We start from the raw sequence: 12,167 nt of genomic DNA, 5'->3' as shown, positions 1-12,167 counted from the left end.
CTATCGCAATGAAAAAATGGAGCAAATCGCTTCAGCATCGCGTGAATGGACCGCGCAGCCTTTTGGCTGATTATGTAGTCAGCAATTTTGAAACAACAAGTGAACATGCATGCCATTGTTTCCAGCGCAGGTGCGCTGAAAACAACGTGCAGAAGCCCCAACATCTGCTTTATCTTTGTTGTTTGAGTGGCCCAACAACGGCCACTCAAACAACAAAGATTAAGCAGGTTTTCCGTTGGAAAGTCTTGCAGTAGTGGATGGAGCTCTACACCACAGAGCGTCATCGGCTACCGTTGAATAATCCTCGCTGCTGTTCCGCATTTCAATTGGCTCAAAAAAGCCATTTGGCAGTCTTTCATTGGATTAAACAAATCGTATGTCGCGGAATAGGGGGACGAAAAATCCCTCGTAATCCGTCCGACCATCATTCGCCGGTTCAACGAGTAGCTCCACCAACCAACTCACTTTCGAACTACCTGCCTAGAATGCACGCGACACCAATGAAGGCAGGAAGCCTGAAGCGAGCCAAGCCACTGGCGCTTCCTGTGAGCGTGGCATGGATGGAGCACTTGGCTCTGGACATGACCACGTGCGCCAACAAAAAAATCAGCCTCGTCAAGCGCAACAACACACTTTACGAGCTGCAGCTGACGTACACGCCCGAAAAAAGCCGAAAGCCCGCATGGTGGACCGTATCGCGCACGTTCGACGAGTACCGCGCACTGCAGCGACGACTGGTCAGGGCGCTCAAGCCCGGCCACAAGTGCAATGCCGAGTGCAAGTGGCTGCTCAATGTAATCAAGAACCACTTCCCCAAGGCCTCGCTATTCTGCAAGAACTGCCCCAGTACGGTTGAGAGCCGACGACTGTCCCTACTGCGTCTCATTGCAACCGTCAAGGCCTCACTCATCAACCACGGTAACCTCGGGTGTGCCATCCTCCGCGACCAGGTTAGCAAGGAGTTTTCAACCTTCCTGCTTGCCGACTGCAAGGACGTGACTGTGCAGCAACTCAAGCGCACGGCGTCCGTCTTGACCTCGATTTCCACGGATTCCACTGAATCCACGACGTCGTCACCTGATGTGGTGATTGAGGATGAGATCACGTCGTCGATGGTGTCATTTACTTCTGACGAGGAGAATCTAGTGCTAGACTTTGAGTTCGACGACGACTTTGCCGACTTTGAGTGCGACCTGTGTGGACTCAGTCTGGATGCGCTGGAGGAGACCGCCACATCGCCCTACTGTACCACAGCCACGTTCGACTGCGGCCACCAGTACCATGACGTGTGTGTGCTGCTAGCACTTGGCGAGGAATTCAAGTGCCCACTGTGCCAGTAAAACAAGCAGGGCAATGCAGTGTTCAAATAGATGATAACTATGATAATGTAAACGACAGATGCGCAACATCAGTAGTTCCCGAACTTTTTCTGGGGCAAGCAGTAGTGTTCTCCCGCGTCGTGTACTCCGATCCAATACATTGTCGATGAAGCGCAAACCATGAGCGTCAGCATACCGTTACCGAGGGTGCACACGTATGACCATTCGACTGTCACACGTGGTGACAAAACTGCACACAGTGTCCATTAAAATGTACAGGTTTAACAAGGTAGAATACATATCCCTGTAATACCTCTGACTGAGCATCAGCCAAAAGATTAGGCCAAGCAACAGCAAGCTGTACAGCTGCGAAGGACAACTGAGTCATCATTGTTGGTCGTCGAGGCAATTGCCGTGCTCTTTATTGAAGCTGCAATGCAGCCTGCATTTCCAGAAGTCGTTTGATGGACTGAGGGTTGGAGCCATCAGCGTCTGCAGGCATCCCTATAGAAGGTGTTTGGCTTGGCCAAATATTTCAAGCTACGTATCCTTTTCCATTACCTGGAGATACAGTGATGAGTTGAACGTTTTGACACCGAATTGATGCAGCTATCACGGGTGGATACGTAGTACATGCTACCCCGAGACAAGTGGTCACTGGTATGATCGTCGCTGCCTACCCAGACAGTTGGCTTCAGTTGAACGCAACAACAAAACACTGACGTCATTTAATTTGTAGGTTTGGAATCAAACTTTGCTGTCAAATACATGGCGATGTGTCCTTCAAACACATCGTTTCCAGCTGGATTGCAAACACTGTTGACGCCGCCCTGATCGGGGCGGGACTTCACCCACATGAAAAAAATGCTTCTTCGGAATCCAGGTGCAGGAATGTATTCCATAGGAATCAAACCCAGACACCCCGTTCCAAACGTAGCTATCTTGAGACGAAAATTGTTGAGCGACGAAGTTCCTTGTCTGATCGAGAAGCTAGAAGCGCTTCTCGAAGCCGCAAGCAGGCAAACGGCCTCATCTAAAGCTAAAACGCGCCTGTCAGTGGTTCACTGGTTGCGGCTCTTGGTCGAAATCGGTGACGTTCTGGCGGCACCGCTCGACTCTGATTGGCTGAATTTCTTTGGCAGCCATCAAATGTCGCGGACAAGTCGGCCGACCGACCGGCCGACCTTCCATTACCGAATTTGCGTGGTTGCGGTCACTTCAACTCACCAGTCGAGCCAATAACGAAATCATGGGCATTTCCTCCACTGCGACAACGTGCAGCACGCCGATCATCAACTTTTCCAGCTATTACCGCAAGCGTGCGGCCTCCGTGGAGCTGCCTGAGGCCACAGCATGGCTGGAACACCTCCAGCTCGGTATGCGCGCTGTCACCAGTGCCAGCACCACGGGAACTAAAGTGCAGTATGAGATACAGGCGAGCTACACGCCGCCCTGCTGTCAGGACCCGGAGCTGGTCTGGGCTGTTAGTCACCCGTTCGAAGCCTACAGGCGCTTCCGCAAGCAGTTGCTGCGGCGTCTGCAGCCGGGCCACGTTTGCCCTGCCGAGTGCAAATGGCTCTATGCTGTAGTGAAGAATCACTTTCCCAAGCCCAAGCTGCTTGCTTCCAATTCGCCCCGCACGGTAGAGGCCAGAAGACAGGCACTCGTCCGTATGCTGCGCACGTTGCAGGCCTCGCTGGTCAACCGCGGCAATCAGGGCTGCAATGTGCTCGTACACGGGGTGTGCAGAGAGTTTGCCAACTTTATCCTGGGTGAAAATGCCAATCTACCTGAGGTGGCCATGGCACTCAGCGGCTGCAGCTCTGATCAAAGCACACGCGATTCGTCCGCGAGTTTCATGTCCAATTGCAGCGACAACGAAGATTATAGCCAGGAGATCTCACCGTTTGACGATCTTTACGGCTGCAGGAGCGGACGAGGATACTGCAAGTCCGAGTCGGGCCAATGAAGTTGGCAGACGAAAGTACAATAGCGACAACAAGATCGCTACAAGAACAGCAAGAACTTAGCATACTATTCAATAACCCAAGAAGGCACGAGCAGCTCAGGGCAGTGCAATGCAGCTCACGTTCAGGTAATGCCGTCAAACGGCAGGGAGTTTACCTGAGTTGACCCCATAGCAAAGCGCTTGGGATGGTCAATGGAATGAAGCAACCCATCGGATGCGGAACAGTGGTTGCTCTTCCGCAGACACTGAACCTGCCCGTGGAGCTGCGTGCTTCTGTGTCATATACTAACGGACGTAGTTAGAAAATCATGAGATCAATTCAGCGAATGCCATATCGTCGTAGATGAGTTGAAGTGTCCTCAAACACTTCAACATGTTGCACAGCAGAGCACAACGCGAGCGGGTTTCGGCTAATCAAAGTCACCAACACAGATGGAGGCTGTAATCACCGTCTCTTGCTTCGAACAGAGCTTGCTGTTCAGCTGTACGTGCACCTCACCACCTGGTACAGCAGCTAATGATTCTGCTGCCAAAGCTGCTGTCCTCGTAATCGGAGATCGGACTCGGGCTGGGCATCACCAGCTTTCTGCCTGTTTCTCCTTTTGGTGGTGCCACGTGATGGCATTTGTTCCCTTTATCATGGTTGGTAGCGCAACACAAGTACTGGTATCAGTACGAGCATAATGGTCTCAGGTGCGGATCGGCAGACGTGCAGGCCAAGTCCAACCCTGGCTTCTTCGCGCATGTTCCGACCACGTTCAACCTTTCCAAGGCGCGTTCGCGCGTTCATCGCTCTAAAACCACCGCTTCGTGTCTAATCGTTAGCGACCGCCGGCTGTGTCGTTCCCCCCTCATATCTGAAATACTCCCCCCTTATTCGATGCTACGAGCCATGCCGTCCCTGTCGCCGGGATCGCAGGCTTCCCCCGCCCTCAAGACCCTGTTGGACACGCCCATCGCCGAGCCCGAGATGGTCGTGTGGCTGCGAGACCTCACGCTGGCCATGAGCATCCGCCACAAGCCCATGCAGGACGTCAGCTTCGAACTCACGGTGCGTAGGAAGCACCCAAAAGCTCCGCTATCGATCGAAGCGGCCTCGTGGACCCAGAGCCGCCCATTTAGCGACTACTGCACGCTTCGCAAGAATCTGCTCCGCGAGCTGCAGCCAGGACACAGCTGCTCGGCCGAGTGCAAATGGCTCTATAACGTCGTGAAGCAGCATTTCCCAAAGACCCAGCCGAAATTCGCGCCTTGCGCGTACAAGACCGACCGACAGAGAGTAGGCCTACTCCGAGCGTTGACCACGATCCAGTCAACGCTAGTGACTCATGGCAACCGTGGCTGCAAGATTCTAATGGGAGGCGTACTCAACACCTTCTCGGCGTTCCTAGCATGTGACCGCTCGTCCGTTTCGCGAACATCCCTCGCACTACCAGTGCCCTATCGTCAGGGGCTTATCAGTCTGCCTAATAGTTTAGGGAGAAAACTTGCGAGTCTTCGGACTCTGTCACGCGTCCGCAGATAAGTAGGCAAAGGAACCTCTTTGTATCCTGTAGATAGCATCAAAACAAGTCCTGGTAAAGTGAACGAAGCAAACCTGGACAACCAGGAGTAACTCATGTATCAATGAAATCATTATACGCACGCTTGAAGTTGCTCCATAGCGGTTCAAATCGCTTCAACCCTGGGTTGAAGCATCAGGTGACCCCAACTTTGCCACGAGATTCAAAATCCACTACACACGTACATGTATCCGATATAAATTGTAGAACGATGACGAGTATTATAACATAGCGACATGAAGTATACTACCCCGTCGACTATTCATGATTTCTTAGCCGTGATCGGATCAGGCTCCGAGTTGACGCACAACATACATTCGCAGTTGTATGAACTTGGTGTTCTGAGTAATACATGGAGTTCTACTTCGAAGTGCATGCTAGTTCTTTTTTTATTGGAGCTGTTCCTGAGGCGGGTAAACCAGCACGGCGCTGGATGCTGAGCACCCGGCTGCTGTAAAGGTTTGATAACGGGTTCGTCGTGCGATTCCGTTGAGGACTCGAAGGACGTGGCAGCGAAGCTGTAGGAAGCTCGCAAGGATGCCGGCCTATCGCATCGTGTTGACTGTCCGTATTACGAGCACGCGTGCCAAGCGCTGCTTGAGTCCCATCAACTGGAATTGATCCAGATCGTGTGTGCCGCGGCATTTGGTGGATTTGCCGCTATCCAGCGAGTGAAGTTCTCGCTTGGGCGTCAACACGCTGTTGTATTCCACCGAGAGAAAAAATCGCTGCTCAGCGCTTACGGCCGTGGCTGGCTATGTGCATAATCGCTGGAGCTGCAGGCCACCGGTTGTCCAATTGGTACGCGCCAGCAGTTAATAAATCGGCAGTTAGAGCCGAGCCGTGCCGCGCCTCAACTCGACCAGACCATTTCAGAACTCGCCGTACAGTGCGATGACCTCCCCGACCACAATGACAGCCCCACCAGCAGCTCCACCAAAGTACAACTCGTTTGCGTCGCGCAAGCGGTCCTCGCCGGCCGTCAAGCCGCTGCCCGAGGACGTGGCGTGGCTAAAGGACATCAAGCTCGAGATGACGACAACCAACTCAATCCGCGCCGCTGTGAAGTACAACCTGCGTGTGGACTACCACCCAGCGGGCTTCACCGCCACGCACTGGGACGCCAAGCGTACGTTCGACCAGTACAAGGCGTTCCAGAAGCGTCTGGTAAACCAGCTCCAGCCCAAGCACAGCTGCAAGGCAGAGTGCCGCTGGCTCTACAACACTGTCAAGAAGCACTTCCCAAAGCCGACGCTGCTAGGCTCACACTGTCCGCCGATCGTCGACCAGCGGCGCAAGGCGTTGCTACAGCTACTGATGACGGTACAAGCTTCCGTGGTGAACCACGGCAACCGCAACTGCAAGGTTATGATGGAAGCTGTGAGCCAAGAGCTCGCTATGTTCCTCGTAGGAGACGAAAACCGGAGCGCCGACGGCGTGACGCCACCGGTGACACCAACCACAGCCTCGGAGCTGGAGACACCCGCCAACTCACTACCGTCTTTCATCTCATCGGATGAAGGCGAGGACGAGGACGAAGACACAGTTAACTACGACGACGACTTGTTCACAGGCTGGAGCTTGCCGATGGAGCACCTCACTCTCGACCGCACCATGAGCTCTCCCGTATAAGCCTCGTATCTAGTATTTACCTAAAAACTATCAAACACGTAACTTATGTAGCCGTCACGACAAGAATATTCACTGTTTCTGGATTTTGCTATCTCATGGGCGTTTGACTCTTCTTAGGATCCGGATGCCATGTATGACGTGGCGATTCCTAGAGCTGGTCGCAACACGCGCCAAAGACAAGCTTGTGTGCACGATTCCTCGGCGGGATGGTGCTGTGTCGCGAGGAATGAATGCGTGTTGATAGTGCAGGTTGTTGCACTCGTTTCGTCGCCGTTGGCGATGCTAGCCTCCAGATGGACGGGTGTTGCCACCACCACGTGGAGTAGTGTTCGCTGGATTTTCAAGCTCACATCGAGTAAGGACCTCAGAGGTACTGCCAAGACCGGCATCGTCTCAAGTCCGAGCCCACGAACGACCAACAATCGCGCGAAGTTCAAGCTTGAAGCGGCCGAAGCCATCCATCCGCTTGTTTTACTCGAACCACGTCGGTACAACGTGTAACGCGAAGGTAGGAACACGGCGTTGTTGCCGTCGTACGTTACGGCGGACAAGGCAACAAGATGGGGCCAAAGATTCGGAGCTCTCCGGAGCGGAGACTGGCAAAGAAGGACGTTGTCGGTGCGAATTGGTCGGAGCCACGTCAGCGCGCCGTTCTTGACAGGAATCTTGTGGCGCGCACTGCAAGTCGCTGGCTCCGTCTCTCGCCTAGCTCGTCGACGATTTCGTCCGCTCGTGCAGCCAAAGCAACGGCCATGTTGATGCTGTCCACCGGCATGATGACTGGACGCGGAAGCGGAGCCAAGAATTCCGATAAACTGTAGTGGCAACATGCAACTTAGGCACTGATGTCTTACGGCTTACGGATTAAGAAGAATTTTTTTGCAGGTTAGTTGCGCTTACACCTGAGGATCATTTTGAAGTCCTACAAGTTTCTCTTCCATTGATTGCGTTCGTTTTTGGGTACAAGAAATCCTCACATACAAAACGCGAGTGACTTCTGGTCGTTACACTTTAATTGTCCAATCGCGTGAAGCCATTCCGACCCTATTCTATCGTTCAACGACCGGACAGGCTCGAAGTTTGGGTCATTCTACAATCTGGTCTTGACAGAAGAGAGCGTTATCCAGGCAGAAGGATCTAGCAACCCTCGCAACAGCAGAACTCAATTCTAGGCAGAGCACAACAGGCAACGCACCCATGGTGGGCACTATGATCGAGAACTCGAGCAGTAGTACCGCCAGTAGCAGCAGCACCAGCAGTGGTTGTGCCGGCGCGGCGCCCCGCTCGGCCGCCTGCCTCAAGCGCGCCGGACCCTTTGCCGTTCCCGAAGCCGTAGCGTGGCTGGACCATGTGACTCTGGAGCTTAATACAGACACCACAGGCGGCAAGACGCAATATCAACTCACTATGAAGTACACGCCCAACCAGCAGAAGCTCGAATCTTGCGCCTCATGGACCGTCAGTCGCAGCTTCGATGAGTACAGGGCCTTCCAGAAGCGCTTGCTTAAGCGCATGCAGCACGGCCACTCGTGTGGCGCCGAGTGCAAGTGGCTATACAAAGTGGTCAAGCACTATTTCCCACAGAAGTCGCTCTTCTGCAACAATTGCCCAAAAGTGGTGGCGGCTCGGCAACAGACTCTTATCCGCTGTCTAACCACAGTGCAAGCCTCACTTGTGAACCGTGGCAACCACAGCTGCCGCGTGCTTGTACATGACATGGCGGCCGAGTTCAATCGCTTCGTGGCTAAAGGCATGAAGGATATGGAGGCGAACGCCATCACGGACGACTCGGCGTCGTCGGAACTCAGTGCCATCACACGCGACTCACTAGATTCGCTCGACTCGGAGAGCGAGGATGACAGTGACTCAGAGGATGAAGAGGAAGAGGAGGAGAGCGACTGTGACGCCTGCCACAGTCGACACGTCGTATGCCGCACGCACAGCAACCTCAAGGCATGAAGTCGAGCAGAGAGCAGAGGGAGAAGTTGTAAACTAGATTTTAGGCGTCAATTAGCAATTCAGGGTAAAATCAACGGAGACTTTCGCCATTGCAGCTACGGTAGTCGCGCCAATACACTGCGACATGAGAGGATACACTCGTGTTGATGAAGATTACGACCTGAGCAGTTTACCACGCCTTCTCCATTGACGGCCATTGTCGCAGTTCCTCGCATGATAATGGCGATGTACCCATTGCCAGTCGTAACGGAAACGGATATTTGTACCCATGCATCGCTTTTAGCACGTTTCACTGAAGAGACACCCATTTTCACACTTCCAGCAGCCATGGTGGGCTCTCGTCGCGTGCGGAGGCGCTCCGTGTCGGCTTGTCCTCTTCTCCCGACGTACGTGGCGCTGCTGGAGCCACTTCAACTGAGACTGCAATCCGCTCGCGACAACAAACGCCCTCTCTTCATCCTGCAAGTCCAACGACGCAGCAGTTCAAACAACGACAGACTCAGCTCGACAGGCAGCAACAATTCATGGAGTTCGCCACGTCCGTTTGAGGACTTCGAGGCGCTGCAGAAGCGAATGATACTCGCATTGCAACACGGCCACTTTTGCAACGCAGGCTGTCCCTGGCTCTTTTCGTTTTTGACAAGCGAGTTCCCAAAAAAGCACATTTTCCAGCGGAATTTCAGCCCGAAAACCGTCGAAACGCGAAGAGGAAAGCTGCTGGAGATGCTGACGTCCACGCTCGAGTTTCTACTGGACAGGAAAAATCACGCGTGTACTGTTGCGACGACCGACGTGGCCAAGCTCTTGGCTGAGTTTCTCTACGGCGAAGATGCCGTCGCACACTGCATTGTGGACTCCTACTCCGAATCGGATTCCGCCAGTTACAATAATAGTCAACGCCAGAGCATCAGTGTTTCATGCGGGAACGAGGACTTGTCTAGTCACGATAGCAGCGGAGAGCTGAGTACTTGCGGTGTCTGCAACGGGTCCTTGGCTGGACAAGCGAACAACAAACCGAAAGTCAGCCCCGTCAATTCCAGTAGTCGCCGTCGATCCTCCGTCTACGCAACAGTGTTGCAGTGCGGCCACCAGTTTCACGACGAGTGCATCGTGCCTGTGCTGAACGAGACGCTGCGCTGCCCGACCTGCCACCACTTAGAGATCCAGTAGTGGCTATGGCAGAGTATTGTATCTAAACTAGAGAACCCAAATGCTTACCGCCGCAGCCAGACAAAGGGAATCCCAGTGGTAATCACGTTCAGCTTCAGTTTGACATGATCAAAGCACAATATCCAGCAACCCAAGTGTTCGAGGATTCACATGGCGCTAATCAACCAGTTTAACCTGATTACACCAAAAGGGCAAGCTTCATGTTCACTCTGCATCATACTGCAAATCGCGTCCAATACTTTCACCCAAATAGACCTGAGATTGCTGCAATCTGAATGTCCTAAATGGCCGCATAATCCAGCGGACAAGCACACAACCAATGGTCTCACGTGGCAACACCAGTTGTCCATTGCCCAATTTGCCTCACAGCAACTACGAAACACTTTGACTGTACCCCACTACCTCTACCATCCAGAATGATATCCCCACAACCGCCCCGAATGATGTCTTCCAGTTCCAGCATGTCCATGGGCTCACGTCGCCGTCGTCGTCGTCGTGCCACCGTTGCTGGTCCTCCGGGCACGCCGGCTAAGAGCCCCCTCCCTTCTCCGACGTCGTTCCGTCCTTCGACCATCGCCTACCTCGACCAGTTCGAGTTGACTATGACAGCGTCGAAAGTTAAGCTCAATCACGGCAAAGACGTTCGCTACAATTTGGTAGTGACCCCCACGAGCGACAGCAGTCAGCAGTGGACTGTGAGTCGCTCGTTCAAGGAGCTACAGGAATTCCAGCTCAAGCTGCTCGAAGCCATGCAACTCGGCCACTTGTGCCACGCCGGATGTCCATATCTGTATTCGAGCATCAAAGGCCGTTTCCCGAAGGAATGCTACTTGTATTCGTCCAGCTCGTACGTCATGGGCAAGCGGCGCCAAGCCATCGAGGAGTGTTTCACTACGCTCTTCGAAGCGCTACGCAAGCGTGAGAACCACTCGTCTTGCAGCATTCTACCGGGCACCGTGGCACAGGAATTTATTGCGTTCCTCAACGAGGAATTGCCGATTGATCACGAGTTCCGTTGGGAGAACTTCGTGAGCTTTTCCAAGTCGCCCAGCAGCAGCTCGACCTGGTACACGGACGGTAGTAGTCGCAGTATTTCCACTCCCACCGGTCTCTCCAGATGCTGGATGTCGAGCAGCGACAACAGCATCGAGTCGTTCCGCTCCGCCGGCAGCAACAACAGTATGCTGGACATGTGCGGGTTGTGCACTAGCGACGACGCGGCAAAGGGGGCTTTAACCACGCTTAATTGCGGCCACCGATTTCACGACGAGTGCGTCGTGGCCAAACTCAACGAGACGTTGGCGTGCCCAACCTGCGGCCAAAAGCTCTGAGCTGAACCGTTTCATGTGTATTTACGTTTATTGCACTTTACTTTCACAATAAAAAAAAGTCTTGATGAGTCTAAACATTTCAGTCTTGGTCTTACCAGCTCTCGTTTGTTGCGGGTTTTTTTTTCCAGTGACACGGATGAGAGAGACCTACTTTGAGAACATCAAGTCAAACTTGCGCCTCATCCTCTAATTGGCGAACATCACACACCTGCGACGCAATTTGCAAGGCGGTGCCTAATTTGAGATACCAAGCATAAGAATGGCTAGCAAAATGACCGTTTGTGATGACGCTAGCCTCTCGAAATGGAGCTAAGGTGCTGCTGCACTCTACTCTCCATTTTGACTCGTGCTGGCGAGACCGGGACCTAGTCTCAATCACTGAAGAATGAACGCCAAACGACTTCGCAAGAAGCGGTCGTTACCCACCGGACCGATGCCGCCTCAAGTGGCGTGGCTCGACAGCATTTCGATGAACGTGGCGCCACTCGTCTCCAGACCTCGAAATTCCTGCCGGATCGACTATTTGCTCACCGTGACGTGTGAAGGCCGCGATGCATCGGAATCCTCCACCTGGCACTTGGTGCGCAGCTTCGACGAGTTCCGGTTCTTCCGCAAGCGATTGACAGCAAATTTGCAGCGTGGACATTTCTGCCGCGCCGAGTGTCCGTGGCTGTACACGTTTCTAAAAAGCTACTATCCCAAGTCTCAATTGGTCGGGAATTCGCTGTCCAAAGTAGTGGAAAGACGACGGAAAAAGTTGACGCGCAGTTTGGCGACGATCCGCAGCTTCCTGTTGAATAGATCGAACCACGTTTGCCCGTTGGTGATGAAGGGCATCGCTCTGGAGTTGCTGGAGTTTGTGGTAGGAAGCCATCAAGAATCGGATCACGACAGACATGGTGAAGTTCCCGAGTGGCTACGGCAACTACTGCAAAGATGGCAGGACGGAGAACTGGATCCGGAAGAATCTACATGCTCTGAGGACACGCAGACCGATGATTCCAGTATGGATAAGGACATTTGCACGCTGTGTGATTATCCGTTGGTAGGTCATTCTCGAACAGAGGATGTGGATGGTGACCGGTGGTCCCAGCTCGCTGCAGCCGAACCGTTCACAACACTTACCTGTGGTCACAATTTCCATGACGAATGCTTGATTGGAAAGCTCAATGAAGCTCTTGAGTGCCCAACCTGTGGTCGCAAAGAGAGCTCATAAATCGATCCA

The 12,167-nt window shown here is 53.3% G+C and overlaps 10 protein-coding genes across 10 annotated transcripts; all 10 read left to right on the top strand.

Moving 5' to 3' along the window:
- The first annotated feature begins 437 nt into the window (after nucleotides 1–437).
- PPTG_07008 (hypothetical protein) lies at nucleotides 438–1,525 on the top strand. Its single transcript, XM_008901065.1, has one exon. It carries the CDS (start codon nucleotides 486–488, stop codon nucleotides 1,338–1,340), a length of 855 nt encoding a protein of 284 aa, XP_008899313.1. The 5' UTR covers nucleotides 438–485; the 3' UTR covers nucleotides 1,341–1,525.
- Nucleotides 1,526–2,568: 1,043 nt separating this feature from the next.
- Nucleotides 2,569–3,288, top strand: PPTG_07007 (hypothetical protein; the record flags this gene model as incomplete). The annotated part of the gene is made up of 1 exon (XM_008901064.1): nucleotides 2,569–3,288. The coding sequence occupies one exon, from the start codon at nucleotides 2,569–2,571 to the stop codon at nucleotides 3,286–3,288; it is 720 nt and encodes a 239-aa protein (XP_008899312.1).
- Nucleotides 3,289–4,180: 892 nt separating this feature from the next.
- PPTG_07006 (hypothetical protein) lies at nucleotides 4,181–4,813 on the top strand (the record flags this gene model as incomplete). The annotated part of the gene is made up of 1 exon (XM_008901063.1): nucleotides 4,181–4,813. The coding sequence occupies one exon, from the start codon at nucleotides 4,181–4,183 to the stop codon at nucleotides 4,811–4,813; it is 633 nt and encodes a 210-aa protein (XP_008899311.1).
- Nucleotides 4,814–5,133: 320 nt separating this feature from the next.
- On the top strand, nucleotides 5,134–6,566 carry PPTG_07005 (hypothetical protein). Its single transcript, XM_008901062.1, has one exon. The coding sequence runs from the start codon at nucleotides 5,745–5,747 to the stop codon at nucleotides 6,480–6,482; it is 738 nt and encodes a 245-aa protein (XP_008899310.1). The 5' UTR covers nucleotides 5,134–5,744; the 3' UTR covers nucleotides 6,483–6,566.
- A 45-nt stretch (nucleotides 6,567–6,611) lies between these two features.
- PPTG_22001 (hypothetical protein) lies at nucleotides 6,612–6,983 on the top strand (the record flags this gene model as incomplete). The annotated part of the gene is made up of 1 exon (XM_008901169.1): nucleotides 6,612–6,983. One exon carries the CDS (start codon nucleotides 6,612–6,614, stop codon nucleotides 6,981–6,983), a length of 372 nt encoding a protein of 123 aa, XP_008899417.1.
- A 59-nt stretch (nucleotides 6,984–7,042) lies between these two features.
- On the top strand, nucleotides 7,043–7,303 carry PPTG_22000 (hypothetical protein; the record flags this gene model as incomplete). Its single annotated transcript, XM_008901168.1, has 1 exon — nucleotides 7,043–7,303. One exon carries the CDS (start codon nucleotides 7,043–7,045, stop codon nucleotides 7,301–7,303), a length of 261 nt encoding a protein of 86 aa, XP_008899416.1.
- A 376-nt stretch (nucleotides 7,304–7,679) lies between these two features.
- On the top strand, nucleotides 7,680–8,441 carry PPTG_07004 (hypothetical protein; the record flags this gene model as incomplete). Its single annotated transcript, XM_008901061.1, has 1 exon — nucleotides 7,680–8,441. The coding sequence occupies one exon, from the start codon at nucleotides 7,680–7,682 to the stop codon at nucleotides 8,439–8,441; it is 762 nt and encodes a 253-aa protein (XP_008899309.1).
- Nucleotides 8,442–8,654: 213 nt separating this feature from the next.
- On the top strand, nucleotides 8,655–9,611 carry PPTG_07003 (hypothetical protein; the record flags this gene model as incomplete). Its single annotated transcript, XM_008901060.1, has 1 exon — nucleotides 8,655–9,611. One exon carries the CDS (start codon nucleotides 8,655–8,657, stop codon nucleotides 9,609–9,611), a length of 957 nt encoding a protein of 318 aa, XP_008899308.1.
- Nucleotides 9,612–10,072: 461 nt separating this feature from the next.
- Nucleotides 10,073–10,942, top strand: PPTG_07002 (hypothetical protein; the record flags this gene model as incomplete). The annotated part of the gene is made up of 1 exon (XM_008901059.1): nucleotides 10,073–10,942. One exon carries the CDS (start codon nucleotides 10,073–10,075, stop codon nucleotides 10,940–10,942), a length of 870 nt encoding a protein of 289 aa, XP_008899307.1.
- A 385-nt stretch (nucleotides 10,943–11,327) lies between these two features.
- Nucleotides 11,328–12,158, top strand: PPTG_07001 (hypothetical protein; the record flags this gene model as incomplete). Its single annotated transcript, XM_008901058.1, has 1 exon — nucleotides 11,328–12,158. The coding sequence occupies one exon, from the start codon at nucleotides 11,328–11,330 to the stop codon at nucleotides 12,156–12,158; it is 831 nt and encodes a 276-aa protein (XP_008899306.1).
- Nucleotides 12,159–12,167: the final 9 nt, after the last annotated feature.

The sequence above is a fragment of the Phytophthora parasitica genome (genome assembly GCF_000247585.1).
Source record: "Phytophthora parasitica INRA-310 unplaced genomic scaffold supercont2.10, whole genome shotgun sequence".
Classification (NCBI taxonomy): domain Eukaryota; phylum Oomycota; class Peronosporomycetes; order Peronosporales; family Peronosporaceae; genus Phytophthora; species Phytophthora nicotianae.
This window is presented reverse-complemented; position numbering and strand designations above follow the sequence as displayed.